The sequence below is a fragment of the Penaeus monodon genome, chromosome 16 (genome assembly GCF_015228065.2).
Source record: "Penaeus monodon isolate SGIC_2016 chromosome 16, NSTDA_Pmon_1, whole genome shotgun sequence".
NCBI classification, from domain to species: domain Eukaryota; kingdom Metazoa; phylum Arthropoda; class Malacostraca; order Decapoda; family Penaeidae; genus Penaeus; species Penaeus monodon.
The window spans coordinates 27,805,071-27,825,070 of NC_051401.1; the positions used below are offsets into that span (position 1 = coordinate 27,805,071).

At 34.5% G+C, this 20,000-nt stretch overlaps 3 protein-coding genes across 8 annotated transcripts in view; 1 reads left to right on the forward strand and 2 right to left on the reverse strand.

Moving 5' to 3' along the window:
• The window catches only part of LOC119582674, a 7,651-nt gene extending 6,876 nt beyond the window's left edge, over nt 1-775 (reverse strand). The window contains exon 1 of the mRNA XM_037931090.1: nt 186-775. Within this exon, the coding sequence (XP_037787018.1) occupies nt 186-401 (216 nt within the window). The 5' untranslated portion in view covers nt 402-775. The remainder of the gene's footprint in view (nt 1-185) is intronic.
• LOC119582672 (E3 ubiquitin-protein ligase MYCBP2-like) overlaps nt 1-20,000 on the forward strand; it is a 110,581-nt gene that overhangs the window by 60,001 nt on the left and 30,580 nt on the right. For 5 of the 6 annotated variants that reach the window (XM_037931083.1, XM_037931084.1, XM_037931086.1 and 2 more), the window contains exons 42-49: nt 8,621-8,843; nt 9,132-9,314; nt 9,439-9,615; nt 9,891-10,097; nt 10,328-10,486; nt 11,026-11,257; nt 14,819-14,965; nt 18,714-18,833. In XM_037931083.1, the coding sequence (XP_037787011.1) occupies nt 8,621-8,843; nt 9,132-9,314; nt 9,439-9,615; nt 9,891-10,097; nt 10,328-10,486; nt 11,026-11,257; nt 14,819-14,965; nt 18,714-18,833 (1,448 nt within the window). The remainder of the gene's footprint in view (nt 1-8,620; nt 8,844-9,131; nt 9,315-9,438; nt 9,616-9,890; nt 10,098-10,327; nt 10,487-11,025; nt 11,258-14,818; nt 14,966-18,713; nt 18,834-20,000) is intronic. The other variant, XM_037931088.1, reaches the window with a different exon arrangement.
• Nucleotides 2,552-7,125, reverse strand: LOC119582673. Its single transcript, XM_037931089.1, has 7 exons — nt 5,843-7,125; nt 5,579-5,709; nt 5,120-5,319; nt 4,805-4,951; nt 4,602-4,677; nt 3,794-3,979; nt 2,552-3,536 (listed from the first exon to the last, which is right to left on the reverse strand). Exons 1-7 carry the CDS (start codon nt 6,918-6,920, stop codon nt 2,769-2,771), a joined length of 2,586 nt encoding a protein of 861 aa, XP_037787017.1. The 5' UTR covers nt 6,921-7,125; the 3' UTR covers nt 2,552-2,768.

The following is a 20,000-nucleotide window of genomic DNA, read 5'->3' on the forward strand; positions in this document are numbered from 1 at the left end:
AAAAAAGGGAGTTTCATAGAGCCAAAATAAAGGATTTTTTTTAAATACTGAATATGTTCTTTAACTCACTCCTCGTTTTTTGTTTTTTTTTTCCCTTGGAACATTAACTGGATTTTGAAAATTAAAAATATGAGACAGAGAAAAAAAAAATTAAATTAGCAGTATAGAAGGCCTTCGGTACTTACAGCTCCTTTGCAGTCACACACTATCTGTAGTGGATTGCAAATGCAGAAACTTGGAAGTTCATCAGCACAAGTTCCATTTTCAAAGCTGTAAAAGACTTGACCATTGATAGCAGTAAGTAATATTATGAAATATGCTGTGCAATACTTGGTAAATGCTGTCAACATCATGGTCATTCTTGTTCCTCTTACAGTTCTTGGCTTATATATCAATCTCATTATCTCCACATTGCTCTTTTTTTTTGGATTTTCTTTGTTTGTTTTGTTTTGCTCTTGGAGTACACAGGTCAAGTCCTCACTCTTAGTCCTCACTTATACTCTGTGCCTCTTTTCTGTACATAAAGTGACAGGTCTTTGTGTAACTTATCACCCTGTTTCCTGTGTCATCAGTTGTGTAGGATTTGTAGGCCTTTGGGATTCCCATATCTTATTTGTAGTGGCCCCTTATGGAACATTTCTCCCTATAAAGAGATTCCAAGTAATATTGATTAGAAAGTTGGCTATGCAGTTGAATTATTGCTGCTGTATAGTGCTTCTTTGTCTCACAAGACCAGAACCCTAAGATCTATGATATTGTGATTCTGATTATTATTGTAATGTCACAAAAAGAGACTAAGACAGTACAGTACATTTTCAGCTATATATGATAGTTATTTGTATGTCTATATTGATGTATATGCATATATGAGGATGCTTATATATTTATGTACATGATTATTGAAATGCTGAGGATATCCTGATAGACATGAGTCATAACAAATTTCAGTCAGATGACCTCATTTGTGACTTTACTTTTACATTTAAGTCTGATATGATTGATTTATATGTGTAAACCTATTTTTATATAGTTCAGGTTTCATATTCTTTCTTTTTCCTAGTACTAATGAACTTAGGAATATATATATATATATATATATATATATATATATATATATATTTATATATATTTATATATATTTATATATATTTATATATATTTATATATATTTATATATATTTATATATATTTATATATATTTATATATATATATATATATATATATATATTATATATTTATATATATATAGATCTATATATAGATCTATATCTATATATCTCTCTCTCTATCTCTATCTCTATCTCTATCTCTATCTCTCTCTCTATCTCTCTCTCTCTCTCTCTCTCTCTCTCTCTCTCTCTCTCTCTCTCTCTCTCTCTCTCTCTCTCTCTCTCTCTCTATCTAGTGTAATTGTATATATATATATATATATATATATATATATATATATATATATATATATATATATATATATATACTGAACAAACAACAAGGTTGTAACAATTATTTTAGTTAACAGTTACTCAAAACTTCACATGATTACTATGGTCAGACATTTATTTATTCATCTTTTGTCATGTGTAGAATTTCAATGAAAAATTTACACCAAGCACAGGATGTGAGGCGGGCAGGGTGTGACACAGGGCTTCCTCTGAGGTTGGGAAACAAGAGCATCAGTTGCTCATTGGGAATTTCTTTGTCTCAGGGGAAACAGCCTCTTGTTGTTTGTACAGGATTTACGTCATCATGTTCATGAAAGTAGGTGTATATGTAGGTCTGCATGTGCTCAGATGCAGACACAAAATGATGAAGTACAGATTAGGTTTGAGGGTTGTTGCTTAATGCATGAACAACTTTGAATCTTTTACAAGTTCACTTTGATTCATGGCAATTCTCTTTTGTGCATATACAAACCACATGTAGGATGTGAACTGAAATTCTGGAGATATAAGTATGAGTTTTTGATAAATATATCCTCTAAGATTGCGCATTGCTTTAAAAATAGATGCCATCATCACTCAGCAGGGCTTTGCCATACACCTTTCATAAAGAGACTGGGTATAATTTGTAGGGTCCAAAGGAGTTGTAAAACCAAGATTACAAAAATATTTTAAGTTTATTCTCTTTTTTTTTTTTTTTTTTTTTTTTTTTTTTTTCTTCTTTTTTTTTCTTAAGAAAAGGAAGGGTATAAAAGTAATTTTCACAAGAAGTTCAGCAGTTATCACTAGAGTACTTGCACTTTAAAATGAAAGTGATAATGCTGAGAGAGGAAATATGATTTTGATGAGACAGGTTGCATGGCATGTTTTCTAATATTTTTGTTTCCATTATAAGGTAGAAGCTTTATGAAATAAAGCTTCTACAGTATAATGGAAACAAAAATATTAGAAAAGGAAACTAAATGAAATATTTACAAGAGTGAAGTAAACTTAATTTAGTCAGAATACAAGATAGTGTTTGTGTGTAACAAAGGTCAGTTATTAGTATTAAATGTATAATAACTTAAAAAGAAGAGAAATGCTTGATGATGAACATGAACATTTCAACATGATTGATATTTAGTTTTATTCACAGTCTGTAATTTTTCTGTCATGTTTTACACTCTTTTATATGTTTTCTCAAAATAGAGAAAAGAACGGAGTGAATGTGTGTCACTTGCACAAATATGATTTTTTTTTCTTTCTTTCTTTTTTTTGTTTATACACAGTTCATGTTAACTCATGGTTACACCAGCCAAATGATTTCACTTGTATGTTTAGTAACTTTTCTAATTAAAAGGACATGAAGCACGCACTTGAACCTGACGTTGCAGGTCTACTTTAGGGTCATGACATGACCCACGTATACTGACATTCATAGGCTCTGTGTGTTCATAGAGCACGTGTACCTCTGTCTCCTGATAAGTCTTAACCTCTGGTACTGCCATCACCCATGGCTGGAGGTTATTGCAGCGCTCCCAAGAGTGGCAGTCACTGCCATAGGAGGTTGCCTGAGGGTGGTGGTTTGAGTGCAGAGTGGAGAAGCTATTGGAGAAACAACTTTCTCCCAGGTAGGCCTCCTCTTTTGCTCGGGCTGCACGTTTTGAGCAAACAATACACACTACAATGGTGACAATAACAGCTACAGCAACAATCGTGGAAGAGATGACAATTGGCAGGGGCACTGGAAAGCAGTTGTCTTTCAAGTATTTGTCAATGTTAATGTACAGAATTAGATCTTCATATTTCCTGCACAGAGATTCCTCAAGAACAGCCTTATAAGTTGCATTTTCAAAATGGTTACTATTCTCTGTTATTCCCATAAGACCTTGAAACTGCAAGCCAATCTCACAGTCACACACAAAATTGAACCTGTTTTCCAGCACTCTGCGCTCATGGACTGGGTACCGGTTGCTGATCAAAAGTGATTGATTATCTGCCTTCACAACCGTGTTGTTGAGAAAGACGATGTTGGCACTGACAGCTGCTGCATTTGGCTGTATGGCGAGTAATGCCTCAGGGCCCAGGTGTTTCACTTCGTTGTATTTAAATAACACCTGTGAGAGGGATACATATGTATGAGGCTAAGTGGAAAACTGATGAAAGGAATTCACTCAGGTCCTGAATATGTACATTTTTTGGACATCTAATTCATTATGTTGAGTAATTATTGAAAATTTATTGGTATCATATCCCCAGTGGATAACATTCTTGAATTGGTAATCTAATATTTCATGATAATGAGAATAAACATTTTAAAGAAAGTTAGTAAATAAGTAAAAGTTCTTACAAAAAAAAACAAAAAAAAACTTACCTGATTTGAAGAGTCAATCTCTATTGCCTTGCTTTTCAACCCCCACAAAATGTTTTTGGAGAAAACCACAGGACCCTGAGCACGCACACAGATAGAGCGTGTCGGTAGGAGCGGCAGCTCACTGTACTCAACCAGCCAGTTTTCGTAAATGTCTAGGTGGATACTTTCCTCCTCCATCGTGGTAACCTTTTGGGTTAATGAAATATTTAGCTTCTCTCTCTCTCTCTCTCTCTCTCTCTCTCTCTCTCTCTCTCTCTCTCTCTCTCTCTCTCTCTCTCTCTCTCTTCACTTTCTCTCTCTCTCTCCTCTCTCTCTCTTCTCCCTCTCTCTCTCTCTCTCTTCTCTCCTCTCACTCTCTCTCTCTCTCTCTCTCTCCTTTCTCCCACTCTCTCTCTCTCTCTCTCTCTTCTCTCTTTCTCCCTTTCTCTCTCTCTCTTTCTCTCTCTCTCTCTCTCTCCTCTCTCTCTCTCTCTCTCCTCTCTCTCTCTCTCTCTCTCTCTCTCTCTCTCTCTTTCTCTTTCTCTTTCTCTCCCTTTCACTTTCTCTCTCTCTCTCTCACTCTTTCACTTTCTCTCTCTCTCTTTATTTCTCTCCATTTCACTTTCTCTCTCTCCTCTCCTCGCCTCTCCTCTCCTCTCCTCTCTCATTCTTCTCTCCTCTCTCTCCTCTCCTCTCTCTCCTCTCCTCTCTCCTCTCCTCTCTCATTCTTCTCTCCTCTCTCTCTCTTCCCCTCTCTTTTTGCCCCCCTCTTTCTCTCACTCTCACTCACTCCCAGTCTCTTACTCTCACACAAACTACAAAACTATACCTTAGTATGGATCATGTTGAAGTGAAATATTCTTGCTCTATACAGTGCATGGTAGCGGATTGTGGAAATGTCACAGCTGTAATAATAAGAAATGCATGAATTTTAGAAAAAGTTACCAGTATATTTGAACACTTTTTTATATTCATGATACAGCTGTTTATCTGCTCTATAACAGTCCAAATTATTTTCTTTTTTACTCTTACTTTTCAATATGAAGAGAAAGGAATCTTGTTTCTTCAAGTTGTTTGTCACTGGCTTGAGTCTCACTTCTAGCATGTTGCGTAAAGACTTCTGTAGGTAGCTCCTCAATTTTGCACTTTTTAAAAACGATAGCTACCTCATGGTTTTCCCTATAATAGAATGTGGTAGTTTTAGTTTCTGTGGATTTAATTGCTATTAGTTCCAGTTGGTTAGATTATTAGATATAAAAAGATGTTCAGTACTTTTGATTGATATCTGTTTCTTTCCCTCTTTCTTTTATTGTTTTCTTAAGATCCTTTTTAACTTCTATCACTGACCTTGCTTTTGGACTGAAGGCAAGTGACCCTTTGCTGAGGTTGATCTTCATGATGTCCTCAAATACTATTTTATGGAGTTCGAGGTGTTGGCTCGCAAATGTGTCTTGAGGTATTGTTACCGTGTCAAATCCTTCAAGGTGTAGGAAAGTAGCATTTTCAGGGATAAGCTCTTTCTTGAGAGTCAGATGGTGTGATCCTCCCTAAAGGATTGTTTAGAATGAGTCCAGGTCTTGTTTGTATAAGGATATCTTATATCACATGTAAATATAGATGCAGAAAAAAATATTTATGGATATGAGTATAGATCAATCCTTTTCCCCACTCTCCTTTTGAGAATTCATAAGAAATTAGTATTTTTACATTTTATCAGTTTATATATATACAACTTGATAGCTAGATATTTTTAGTACAAGAAATTTTTGAATTTGATTAAATTTATGACATTATATTTATACTTACACCATAAATGTGCTCGTGCTTGCAGTAAACTTTTTTGTTTTCTGTGTCACAAAAGCAGACTAAACAGAGATTTCTTTTTCCTGAGGATCTAGATGTTGCACTTTCTGGTATCTCATGGTTTTCATGGATATCTGTTTGATGCCAAATTGATATTATTATTACTGTCAATTGTTATTCTAATCATTATAGTATTAAGAGCATAATGATGATCATTATCATTATTACAGTGTTTGTAATTATGGAATGATGATAAAATTAACTTACCTTCAGGATCAGTAAAGATAGATTCTTTGTAGTCTGGAGTATCCCTCTCAAAAGGCCTTCTGTCTTCTGGATCTTCTTGGTATGATTCATTGACCCCTGCATTGTTTTGTAGGTTGGAACCATTAGATGTTACTGAAGGTATGATAGGGTTTTCACCAAGCTTTTCATTTGCATTAGATTCTTCTTCATATACTTTGGAGATCTCTATCCTCTCTGTAGTGAAAGGATTTTCTTCTGAGATAAAGGAACTTGCATTGTGTATCTCAGGTGAGTTGGTTGTGTGACTCGAGTGGTTGAATTGGTCAGGTCTTAAAGACTCTGATAAGGCTACATGCTCATCATGTGGATAAGATGTATAACCGGAGTAACTGGTTTGGTCAGAGGGTTGTAAGGAACTTTCATCATGTATCTTATGTGGACTGGGTGTATTTCCTGAGTCATTAGTTTGGTCAGAGGGTTTGGTAGACTCAGATAACTCTACATGCATGTCATGTGTTGGTGGTGTATAATCTGAATGACTGGCATAGTCATAGGTCCTTGAAGGTTCATTTCCGTCATGTGATTTAGGGGAGTCTTCTGAATGTCTAGGTTGGTCAAAATCTCTTGAAGACTCAGATGAATTTACATTCATTTCATGGGAGTTGAATGTGTGCTCAGGGTCATTGGGCTGGTCAAAGGCTCTAGAAGACTCAAATTGGTCAGCAATTGCGGCATTAGTGTTTATGGGTTCATCCTCTATTGGGCCTCTGTTGTTTATCCTTCGAGAAGGTAGAAAATCCATGATGTTTACTGTATCATCTATACTTCTAGGAGTTGGTAAATGAGTGTCATGATGGTTGGAATATTCATCGTGAGGCATTCTTTCAACACCAGGGACTATCTGGATGTCACTTAGCACTGGTGTAGGTGTGTTGAGGTTTTGTGGATGTTCTGACATTGTAGAGTTATGTTGGGCAAGAGACTTGTTTTCACTTAAACTTTTTGTATATCTGACTGGCTCTCTTGCAGAGGTTTCGTGCCCATGGATCTGGGCCAACAACCAGCCTATGAGAAAGAACACTTTCACTTTGTACTTCATGATTTGTAGATCACTTTCTATCAACAGATGCAGTAATTTAAATAACCCATACAAATTGTTTAGATAGTCACAGTGTCCTTCATTAATATTTCACTTCACTTCACAGTAGTCACCAAATGTTTAAAAGAGCTGAAAGTATGATTTCCAAGCTGTGCCCTTCTCAGGCATCTGATGTCCTCAGGAAGTCCTCTCTGTTAGTCCTCTCTGGCCCTAAGTCAGGAAATGATGTCATGAGTTAGTCATAGAACCTTTGTCTGGGTGATTTAACTGTAATCCTAAAAAAATCTCATTATGAGAATAGTCTTTTGAATTATTAAATTAAAAACTTACAAAGGATTGTATATGTATTAGTGTGATGGAGAATGTAAGAGTTAGATGTTTTTCCTTTTTCCTTTTTTATCTTGAAAATGTTACTTGAAACTTGTCTGAGCTTGATACCAAAAGTGTTGAACATTCACAGAACTATAGGATGTTCTTGCAAGAAGGGAAGTCTTCAATTTCTTGATTGCATAAATTTTTAGTCTTTTCATAAATGATGTTGTCTAGTTGATTAGTTGACTGATGGAATCATGTTACAAAATTAAATTAGATTATATCTCATTTTATTTTAGTTTAGTCTCTTAATGATTTACAAGTGAATTAACATGGATTAGCTAAACGAAATACTGATGACTTTAATAGCTCACAAGATTTTTTATCATGAATAACTTCACTATTTAATTTTAAAATTTAGGACATTAGCAGATCATGCTAGACTGAACTGTTAACAGACTGATGGACATATTAGTACTCTAGTGTTTTTATTTTCTATACATTGTTGTGACTGACCTTGTGTGTTGCCTCACTAGACTAGGGAAGGTAACTTTTTGCTGTTATTTTAGTCTAACTACTTTTGCTTCAGAACAATTATCAGGATAAGCATCAATGAAAGTTGTGTAACAAGATGAAAATAACTGATCAGATTTGAGTGGAATTTCCATTGATTCTTAGAAATTATAAGTGTTGGAAATAACAATCACAAGAACTAACAGTTGTTCACGTGTAGTATTGGCACCTCAGAGGAGACTTGAGGTGCCAGTTGTTCATTTCCTGAAGTTTTTTAAAGAGGTAACAGCTCATAATGATAATTATTGTGTCTAAATGTTAGACTTTTTGGGAGATCCTGGGTGTGAACAAGTTGATATTCTATATTCTCGTTAAAGATATTGGGACACTAGAGAAGATGAAGCTGAAATCTTAATAATGAATATTTAAGAATCAACCCAATTTGTCACCTCCCCTTTTAGGTAAATACTATGGCATTAACAGTGATTCATATTACACAGTGCTGTAAATGGAAATGATAGATAAAACCCCATATCCAACACATTTAATTTGCTTTAGTATGGGTTAACATTAAAGAGGGAGGGAGGGAGGAAGGAAAGGAGAGAGGGGGCTTTTCCTTTGCATATGAAAGTGAATATTATGATGTAAATCTTGTTTTAATGCTTTTTCTCAAACCACTACAAATACATTAAAGAACAGAAACTAAAGATTTTACCTTTAATTTTTTTTTTTCATACCATTGTTTTATTGATTTTTGTGACAGAGATGGTGGAACACCCTTACATGTTCTAATTTGTCTTTCTTCTTCTAAGGTTAAACAAAAAAAAAAAAAAAATGCTCCAAAATCTTCAAGCACTTGCCAAATTTCTCAACAGTTGTCACTCAAACGAGAGGCTGTTTCTGCGGGATTTTGTATCCTGCGCAGGAGGGACAAGTGGAGGGCGCTTGGCGAGATGGCTGCAGCCTGACTCTTATGTTGACGTTCGGGCATGTGAGGTTCTCTACAGCCGCGATGACATGCGTGCAGGTTGGCCTGCCATTGTCACCATCCTCACCAGGGACCAGTATAGTGAGGTGGTCCATGTTCCTTCACTCAAGGTCAGTTTGGAGTTTATGTGAGACAGTAGTGATAGTTGTGGTTTTAATTATTTTCATTAAATCCAGAGATTTGTTGTAGAGGGCAAGACTTTAAGACTGAATTCAGGTTTTGATTTATTCAAAATTGTGATTGGTCATAACATGATTTATGGGCATGGAAAATCTGTGATTCTAGTTGGAATTACTTCTTTTATAAAAAGTATAATTTTAGTAATGATAATAACAGCTTTAGTAAAGCCTTTAAAAGCAAGATTGTGGAAAAGTTACATAGTAATTCACCCATTTCAGGTGGAAGTCGTGGCAGTTCCTGTGAGCACAGGGGAGGAAGGTGGCCAGGGGAAGCTCCGAAGAATAAGTCAGCATGTCCCCGATAATATGACCTTTGGTGGACACCCTCAGCCCTCACTGGATGTGCCATACCAAGTGTCCATCAAGGACAAGATGTGTTATTGTGCAATTACCATGATAAAGGTACAGCTTGCATGCTGTTCAAGAATGGCTTTTGCATTATGAAATAAGTCATATTACCCATTACCAAGGTTCATCTTAATGATAAATGTTTGGGATGTAAATAGGATTCACTTTCCTTTTGCAGGCTTATGAAAACTATTCCTTTGAAGAGCTCCGTTACATGTCCCCAGCTATGCGGAGACCGACAGAAAACATGTTAGTACGAAGTAATAATGACGGCACATACTCCTGTAACTGGACACCAGGAGCAACAGGATGGTATTCTCTTCATGTGACTATTGACGGATATCAGTTGGAAGAGGTTTGTTGTAGTGTCTTACCATGTTTCTGCATTTTGTGTTTTTCCTTTATGTCTCTCTTTCTTTCATTTCACTTTAAGCTCTTTTTCCTGAATAAGCATATTTTACACTTAGTCTCTCCATATCATGTCCCACTCTTTTCTCTTTCCCACATGTGTTTATTTTCCTCTCATTATAGTTATAGTTATAAGATATTCTTGGTCTTTGTTGTTGTAATGCTTGACTGTTTTCTTTTTTGATCATATTTGACAGTGACTACATATTTTTTAAATCACAGACCTTCAAGATGGAAGTCAAGGAACCGCCACAAGGCGTTACTCCACCGGTCCAGAGCACCATCAGGAGATCATCGCAGCAGCCTTCTCGACTAAGAAAGTTTGTGCTGCAGAACAGTGCTGGTCTGAGAATACGCACTCACCCATCCTTGCAGAGTGAACAGATTGGGGTCGTTCATGTTAATGGAACAATTGCCTTTGTGGATGAGGTTTGTGTCTTATATCAGCAGTTTATATTTTCATTTTATATTGTATAGGTGATATAAAATATATACCTCATGAAAAAAAATTAACATTCTTTGGATATTGTGATGGTTTTCCATGTATATATATATGTATTTTTTTTTTTTTTTATAACTAAAAAGCTAAATAGGAATGCAGATCCATTAGTTTTGTATATTCATTATCTATGATATAATACCCAAAATGAATTCAACAGGTTCATAACAGTGATGGGGTATGGCTCCGCCTAAGCCCAGAGAGCATCAGGCAGTACTGCACCAATGGCTACTCAGAAGCTTGGTGTCTGCAATACAACCAACACCTCGGGAAGACTCTCCTTGTTCCACTGGATCACCCAAAGACAATTCTGGATCAGGTAGATTTATCTTTTCTGGGGGTTTGATAAGCAACTCTGATGTTAATTGTTGGAGAATTTGAATAAACATTTTTTTCTCTCTCTCTCTCTCTCTCTCTCTTCAAAAAGCAAGAGACAATTTTTTTGATATTGATAAGAGATGCATTTTTATTATATGCTTGCCATCTTTATTTTTTTCTGTATTTGAACTGTTCTAAAGAGGAATGGATCTACACTAACAATGGCAGTTTCCCCAGCTTACACCTGGCTCGTTCAGTAATTCAGGAACAATATAGGCACCTAATAGCGAGTAGTTTAATTTCAAACAGAAGTTCTGAAATATTTAAGTGCTTGCATCTAATAGTGAGACCAAACAAAAAACGTCACTACTAGCAGAGGAAGAGGAGCTCCATCTGATGAGCCAATGGTACAGGTTATGTCATTATATGGTGCCACTTTCAATTTAGGCCATGCTTTGCTCTGGCATTATACTTAATGCTAACCTGAACAAATAGTTAATCCATAATCTTAAAATTCTCAAATTAGTTGTTAATCAACAGGTGATTACTGACACCATAAGCCGCCGCCGAGACCTTAGCCCACGTCGAGAGACATCCCTGGGCATAGAGGGAAGTGAAGGGGTCAGTGGGGGTGCAGGGGTATACACGGTTGTCAAGTGTGGAGCCTCAGGACACAACATCCGCAGTCAGCCTAGCCTCAAAGCACCCCCTGTGGGAATGCTTGTACTAGGGAACTCTGTCACCGCTGATTGCGATGTGAAGAATGGCGATGGTGAGTTTTATGTTCTTGTAATGGGAAAAGGTATTTATTTATTCATATTTTCTTCCCTTTTTTAGATTATGATAATGCCATAGGATAGATGGTAATATTGCATTGTTGGTAATACTCACATGTGCCTTTGTTTTGTGTACATGGTGGTATTTGTGCTGTTTAGGTTCTATAAAAAAATAAAAAAAAATAAAAAAAAAATAAAAATAAAAAATTATATATATATTATATATATATATATATATATATATATATATATATATATATATATATATAATATATATATATATATATATATATATATATATATATATATATATATATATATATATATATATATATATATATGTGTGTGTACCCTTAAACAGAATTTCTTAACAACTACTTCATGTTAAAAGTTTAAGAGCCAGATACTTCTACCTGTCCCAGATAACCTCCCTCATTTAAAAAGGTATGCTACGTAATTGATATTATTAGAAATAATTAAATTATGTAAATAATTTGTAGATATAAACCATGAGAAAACATTTGGAAGAAGCTGCCATTTCGCGTCTTTACACTGAGGTAGGAACTGTTTAGTTTAGTAATTTAAAAGTAATTTAACCATGTCTAAATGAACTCAAGAAATACTGGAGAAATCTCAGATATATGATCATAATTAGGAATAGATATGTTTTTAAATAACTTTCTGTGCTTAGTTTTGAAGATGGAACAAAAGATGAGTTAAGGGCCATATACATGAACATAGATATATTTTTTATTTGCCAATAATGATAAGGTAACAGAAACAGAAAGTAGGTAGTACAAAGCACAAGAAGGATGTTTATCTAATTACAAAGCACAAAAAAAAATATATATCTACTTCTGGAAAGTAAAGGCATCTATTAAAGAGGCAGTGGGAGATATTAATGGATAAAAGCATCTTTATTTCATTAAGGTTAGGAATTTGTTAGAACATCAGATCTGAAGGCTATGGAAAAGGTAAGGGGAAAATAAATATACATATATAAGGATACCTTCAGGGACTGTTTATTACTGCACCATTTCTGATACGACACAGAAAGAAGAATCTTAACTTTGCATTTGCCCAAAATATGCATCATAATTAAGCAACCTTAGCAGAAAGGCCCTAGGCCAAATGTGATAAATGATTCAGTCCTTGACTTTGCACAAGCCCAGAATCCAATCACAGATTTTAGATTATGGACAACATGAAATGTGACTCTTAAATAGGGCCCAAAGTGGCATATTACCTGAGAAAGAAGTCTTGCAGTTACAATTGATGTGTTGAACTTAGTGGAGAAGAAAGTACTGAGTCTATATTATTTCTTTAAATCAAATAGTGACACGTAAGTAAGAATTAAACTCAAGGTACCATACTAATTACTGTTAAAGTGAGAGCCAATGTTTCTGCATGATCCCATTTACTGCACATAGCCAGAGCACATGCACGTCAATTTATAGGTAAGCTTTCCTCCAGACTTTTCAAGGTTGGTAGTTTTACTCACCATTAATTCATGAACACATTTGTTATAGAAAATTGCTTTAACATCAAACAATTCTGCGTCATTAGCTTATCACATTAACTCCCTGAAATGTATGTATAGTATTACAGTATAGAAAATGGTCTTGAATCAAATGAAGAGAGATGAATGCAAAGAGTAGAGAGCTCTGGCCAGATGATGACCAAAGAACTAATGACAGGATTGATAAATCTTGCTCAGGATATTGTCAAACCTTAAAAAGCACCATCATGCTCTAAATTAAGTCACTTGATTTTGCTTAGCACATGCTTAGGTGATTAATATTACTTTTAATAACATGTGCATAGATATTTTGATCTTTTTCATTATTGATTTTTCTCTCTCTCTCTCTCTCTCTCTCTCTCTCTCTCTCTCTCTCTCTCTCTCTCTCTCTCTCTCTCTCTCTCTCTCTCTCTCTCTCTCTCTCTCTCTCTCTCTCTCTCTCTCTCTCTCTCTCTCTCTCTCTCTCTCTCTCTCTCTCTCTCTCTCTCTCTCTCTCTTTCTCTCTTTCCCTTTCTCTCTGTCTTTCTTTTCCTTCCTTCCTTCTTTTTTTCAGAAAATGTATATAATTTTTGTCATTAACTTTTTCTTATTTATTATATACGAATAATGTTGATATGCTGAACACCATCCTGAAGACAACAGGAAGGTTGCCCATCAAGTAGATGATGTTGTTTTTTTCTTCTCCTTTTTTTTTTATAATAATAGTAACAATAACATTGTGTTATTCCTTTCCATATTTGTAACAGTATTGAGAAAACAGAAAATTTCAGGAAATTCCACTCATTCTGTCTTTTTTTTTTTTTTTCTTTTATTCATGCATTTCTACTCCCATTATTATACTTCATTATTCACACTGCTTTGTCTCTTTCATTTCTCTTATCATTCAGTTCCTGCAGTCCAGTTTTCTCTCCACACCTTCAGAGTGCCTTGTGGAACCATCTGCTGTTTTCTGCACGCCTCTTTTCCTCTGTCTCCCTGATCTTCCATTTGTCTGTCTCTTTTGCTTCTACTAACATCTGATATTGCATTATTATTTGTTTCTTCTCCTAGTCTGCTTTTCCTTCTTGTGCATCTGCATTTCCCAATTTATTTTATGTATTTCTCTCTTAGGTTTTCATTCATCTTTCACTTGAGAATCAATTATGTATGTGTGAATAAATCATTTACCCCATAAAAGTTAATGTCTGTTATGTATGATTTGTTTTCTCTTACTTGCAGCTTTTAGAAAAGCTGGGCATTCCTTGATCATAATCTTTCTTGATTAAAAAAAGAAGAAAAAAAGTCCTTACATTATGTGTTTTAGTATTCAGCGCTTGATAAAGTAAAAGCAATCATGTCAAGATGATTTTTCCCCTTAGATATTCTTTGTTTTGAGCTATTGTTACGTTTTCATGCTTTAATACCTAATTTATATATATATATATATATATATATATATATACTATATATATATATATATATATATATATATATATATATATATATATATATATATATATATTTATATGTTATATATTTATTATATTATATATATTTTATATATATATATTATATATATTATATATATATATATATATATAATATATATATATATATATGTTATTTCACTTCACTTTTTTACCTCTTTTTGTTTTTTTTCTTTTTTCTTTTTCCAGTAATAATGATAAAACAAAAGATTTCTGTTTGTCATAGACTCATGGCTTGTCATTTGTAATCTGCTTGTTCTTTAATGAAAGGTTGTACATTGACTTGATAATGTATTCTGTTGTATTTGCTACAGCACAAATGTAGTAATTTTATGTACAATAGTTGTTTTCCTAAATATGCTATGTCTGTGAGCCCAAATACCCATTTTGCCAAATAGAAACCTTTTAATTTTTTCTATAATCTGTCCAAATCATTCAGATTTTAGCCTTCTGATGTGATTTTGCTAGTTGTTAAGGATCCGTCTGAACATGTAATTTAAACCTTCCTGTGGGAGGCATGGGGACATCCGTGGTATTAACAAGTGTGCGTATCCCCTCCCAATCCCTCTCAGGCACTTGGGTTCGTTTGGATTCAGAGAGCACACGCAAGTATTGCTTCACTGATGGGGAGGCTTGGTCTCTGGCAATGTCCCGAGGTCACACCCTCTACCTCCAACGTTCCCATAGTCACAACCACCCCTACACGTCTCCCCAGCATGGTACGTAGCCGCCTGCTGTATTTTTTAATATATTGTGTATGATGTTTTAAGCCAGTGTACCACATGGGTATTATTACTTGCTTTTGTTTGTCAGGATGCTAGTTAAATTTTCTCTCTTTCTCTCTCCCTCTCTTTTCCCCTCCAAAGGGAGAGGATAGGAAGTCTTGTCTTTCATACTGTAGATTAATTTCTTCATTTACTTACCATTTTTAAGATTTATAACTTGAAAATCATACAGCATTTTTGTTCAGAAAATATGTAGTCCTCTTTTACTTCCTTTTATATAAAAAGATCATCCTGTAAAACCATTTTATGGGATTAAGGGAGTGTGACAAGCTAAGATCAACATTAATGTCCATAATAGGCTTTCCTCCTATCTATTTGGTTCTTGTCTTCCTGTGCTGTCAGCTTTGGCAGTAATCTGGTGTCTGTTGGAACCAATCTCATCCCACATTGATTTAACCTCCTCACAAAACCAAAACTCGGGTATGAAATGTGCTTTGCTTGGTCTGCTGGTCCTGTCCTTTTCTAACATTTATTCTCGAGTAACTTCTTCCAGATCCTTGGGTACTTCAGTCATTATGTGTATCCTCAAAGCATAAGACATGCCCATTGAGATTTTCAACTACATCTTACTCTGTGCTGCATGCCCACTTTCAATTCGTACATCACTCTCCTTGCTTCCATAAGACTTTGAAATGGTGTGCAAGAGATATGCATCAGTGATGTAGAAAAAAAAAATTGTCCTTAATCAAAGCCTTGTTGGCGTTAGCAAGGAAACTCTTGGCCTAACTCAGTGTTTCATAGGATTTTTAATAAGAAAATAAGTTGTGGAGTAAATTTTACATGCTCATTTCATCTTCATGCCATGTGCACTTTTGCATGCGCAGTGATTGGTGTACTTTGTAAGTATGAAGGTTCATCTTTTAAAACTGAATTTTGTCAGGTACACCAAATTACAATATGTGTAATAACATTCAATCTTTCTTTCCAAAGGCAATAGTTTCAAGTGAGAATTAACAATGTAGACAAACAAAATGCTCCCGTGATAGTATAGGACAGCTGCTTCCAATAGGAAAAATGATGAGCATTTGACAAATATAAAAGGATAAAATTATAAATTTAAAAGATAGTGATAAAAATGGAAGAGGAGTACAGGTTAAGAAAAATTAGATTTAAAAGAAGGTGCATTTTTTGTAAGTGGACATGGGAGTGAAACCATAGATGTAAAGGAGAGCAATGAAGCAAGCAACCATTATGTCAAGAATAGAAATTGTTATACAGAGAAGATACACTGCAGACAAAGAAACACACACACACACACACTCACACACACACACATGTACACACACACACACACACACACACACACACACACACACACACACACACACACACACACACACACACACACACACACACACACACACACACACACACACACACACACACACACACACACACACACCACACCACACACACACACACACACACACACACACACACACATACATACATACATACATACATACATACATACACATACACATATATACACACACTTACACATATGCACACATATACATATATACACACATATACATATATATACACACATGTATACACATATAAACACACACACACACACACACACACACACACACACACACACACACACACACACACACACACAGGCAACCAGAGAGAAGTTGAGTTTAATCAGAAAACAAAAATTTTGCTTGCCTACAAATGAGTTATTTAACTTGAGTTTTTAGCATTTTTTGTAGCATCATGTACATACCAAAGATCCAGGTGTATATTCATTTAATTTGAAGTTCATTCATCTTAAGAGAGAGTAATGCAGTATAAAATTAACCCAATGCCTCTAGGAGAATGTTGGATACGTTTTGTATCCACTTTAGGGAGTATGCGCAACAAACTGGGCTTGCCTCTGGGGCCTATTTCAGACTTGAACAGTGAGTCTCTTGCGCCGCACTACATCAACAATGTGACTTTTTTTTGTATCACCTGTATCCAAAACATGATTTAAGTTTTTTTTGCATATTCAGAGATCCATGATAATCATTCTAGTTGCTAGATTGAACAAGTAGTAGTGTAATTATGTAAATTACAGTCCATTACAATAAATTAGGTGTGTTACATTCTGTGTAAAAGATGGAATATAGTTTTATTAAGAGATGAAAAATGTATTTTAAAATTTTATTCTTACAAAACAAGAGACTATGTACAGTTATATACAAGGATGCAACTCCTAAGGCTTCAGTAGTTCCTAGTCACACTGGCCATATGACAGTGTGAGTAGTTGACACAAGGAGACTGACCCCAAAACTAGAGTGAAGACTACTTACAAGTTCACAGCAGCAGCAAGGGAGCACAATCTTTTGGTAGTACAAGACTTCTTCCAGGGATACCAGGCCCCATTTATACAAAATAATGACTAATCAGGACATTACATGTCCATTTTCCCTCAGACAATGCCTAAGGCATGTGATCTATGGGTATGAGGGCATCATAAAATGTAAGTCATGTATTATAGGAACATGACATGAATGACTCGTCCTTTGTAACCAGAAGCAAGTCAGCCATGATGGGAATATCACATCACCTGGAGCCACAACCAAGTCAGCCATGATGTGAACAATTTGTCAGCCAGAGGCATTGGGTTTAACTCCTCACTTTATGTGGTAGTCTGAATTGATAAACAGTGAAAGGAAAGTACAGATATCACATGTAGATTATATGCCACTTTACGAAGATTCAAGCAATTTGGTTAGAACTAAAGCAGGTGTTTGAGCAAGTCTGATGATAGACATGGTTGAACATTCAAATTTTGGTTTATTTTTGGTCATCTGTAAAGTGCAACATGCCAAATTTTGACATTAAAATTGAAGGAATAGATACTGGATTGCAATTATTGTCTGGTGCTGACTGGCCAAGGAAGTAATCAAGTCACAAGAACCAAATTTAAGTTTATTTATTTATTTTCTTGTATTTTATTTATCAGAGATAAATGAAAATTTAGTTGTCAGTTATTATTATTATTTATTTATTTTATTTTTATTTTTTATTTTTTTTTTTATGAAAGGAATTGCTTCAATATGAAATTGTAAATTAATAAAAGAAATCTTTATCTCTTCTCTTTCTTTCTTTCTTTTCTAAGTACTATTTGCAAATAGGAATTAGTTTTTTGTAAATATAAGTTTTAATCCATTGAAGGCAGGAGGTCATGTATGAACTTGCCCCATCCACTGCAATTTTAGTTTATTGATTTTGTTTACATATAGGTAGCTCTAGTTGTGCTCAGTCAGGAGTCAATTACTACCCCTACCTGAATTCACCTGTATACCCTGTGCATCAACTTTTAGAAGGATTTTTTTTTATGCCTTTTTATTGTTTATAATGTTATAGTAATCATGGTTACAGTATCAGTGCTAATAGTAGGAGAAAAAAATAAAGATGACTCCTTGGGTGACTAAGCATATGTAAAGCCATTTCTGTGTAAACAAAATTTATAAACAAAAGTACAGAGGGCAGTCCATGCACCTAGCACCAAGATAGGTTTAAGCTGTTTTCTTTATAATTATCATTATTATTATTATTATTATCACTATTATTATTATTACTTTTTTTCCACCCCATTATGTGAAACGCAGACAAGACTCACAGAACCTGTGGACGGTAGTGAACAGAGCACTTCTACTTATGGTTTGTTCTAAATTACTTTCAGATCCAAGTAACATAGCAGGCCATCAGGGCTTTGACTTCACACATGCCCAGAGTAGCCCAGTGTTTAGACCCTTCCAACAACCTGCCGTTACTGGCGACCCATTTGTCTTTGGTGCTATAAGTAAGTTGGGATTTATTTTCACAATTCACCTTAGTTGACTAGCATTTTTTTCTTTCTTTCTTTCTTTCCTTTTCTTCCTCTTCTTTTCTTTTTTAATTTTCTTTTTACTGATTTTTGCTGATTTTTGGTTGCTGCCTTCTGCTACTTGTGTTTTTACATGTTTTGTGTGCATGTTGAGTATGTTTGTTTGGTTATTTGTGATTCATGATTTGTCTTTTAGGTTCCAGGGTTCATAGTGCATATAATGTTTTGTTTTGTTTAAGTCGGGATTAGGACCCCCTGAGAACACCAGAAGGCTTCCATGTACATTGGGATTCAAGGATGACTACCTGTCAAAAAGCATAGGATAAATGGGTGTGCATTTGATCATCAAAACAAGACTCACTTTAGTGTAGAATACTGACAGTGATATATCCACTTGCTAGAACCCGAAATTACATTCATATGGATTGAAAAACCTAAATGATACATCAGAAATCATGCACCTTTTGTATACCTTTTCCTTTTCTTTCTCTCTTTTTTCTTTCTTTCATTATCCTTTCTTTCTTCCTTTCTTTCTTTTTCAATATAGGACTCCAGTGTCCTATTTCCTTTTATTCAGTTCGTGTTATCTAACTTCTGTCTGTAAACGACAACAATCATAATATATATATATATATATATATATATATATATATATATATATATATATATATATATATATATATATATATATATATATATATATATATATATATATAAGGATCACATATTTTTTTGTTTTTGTTTTGTTTTTTTATTATTATCCATTCTCTCCACAGATTTTTATACAAGTTTTAACAAGTAACATGACTTGTATTTCCTCAAATGTGGCTTTATTCTGTTTATTTTTCTTTGATTTTTTTCTCCTTTTCTTTTTCTTTTTCTTTTTTCTTTTTTATTCCATTTTTTTGCTGTGGAGTCAAATTTATGTCTAAATGTTTTGCTTTATGATAAGAATCTCACACCAAATCCAGTATTTCTTAAAATATGCTTTAGTATTTAGGCTTTATCATACTTTTTTCTATTTCTTTTGTGCACATTATATAATGAAATTCCTTAGCTAGGCATTGCAACTCAAAGTTGCAAACTTTTTTTTTTCTTTCTTTCTTTCTTTTTTTTTCTTTCAATAGTTTAGATGCTTTTTCA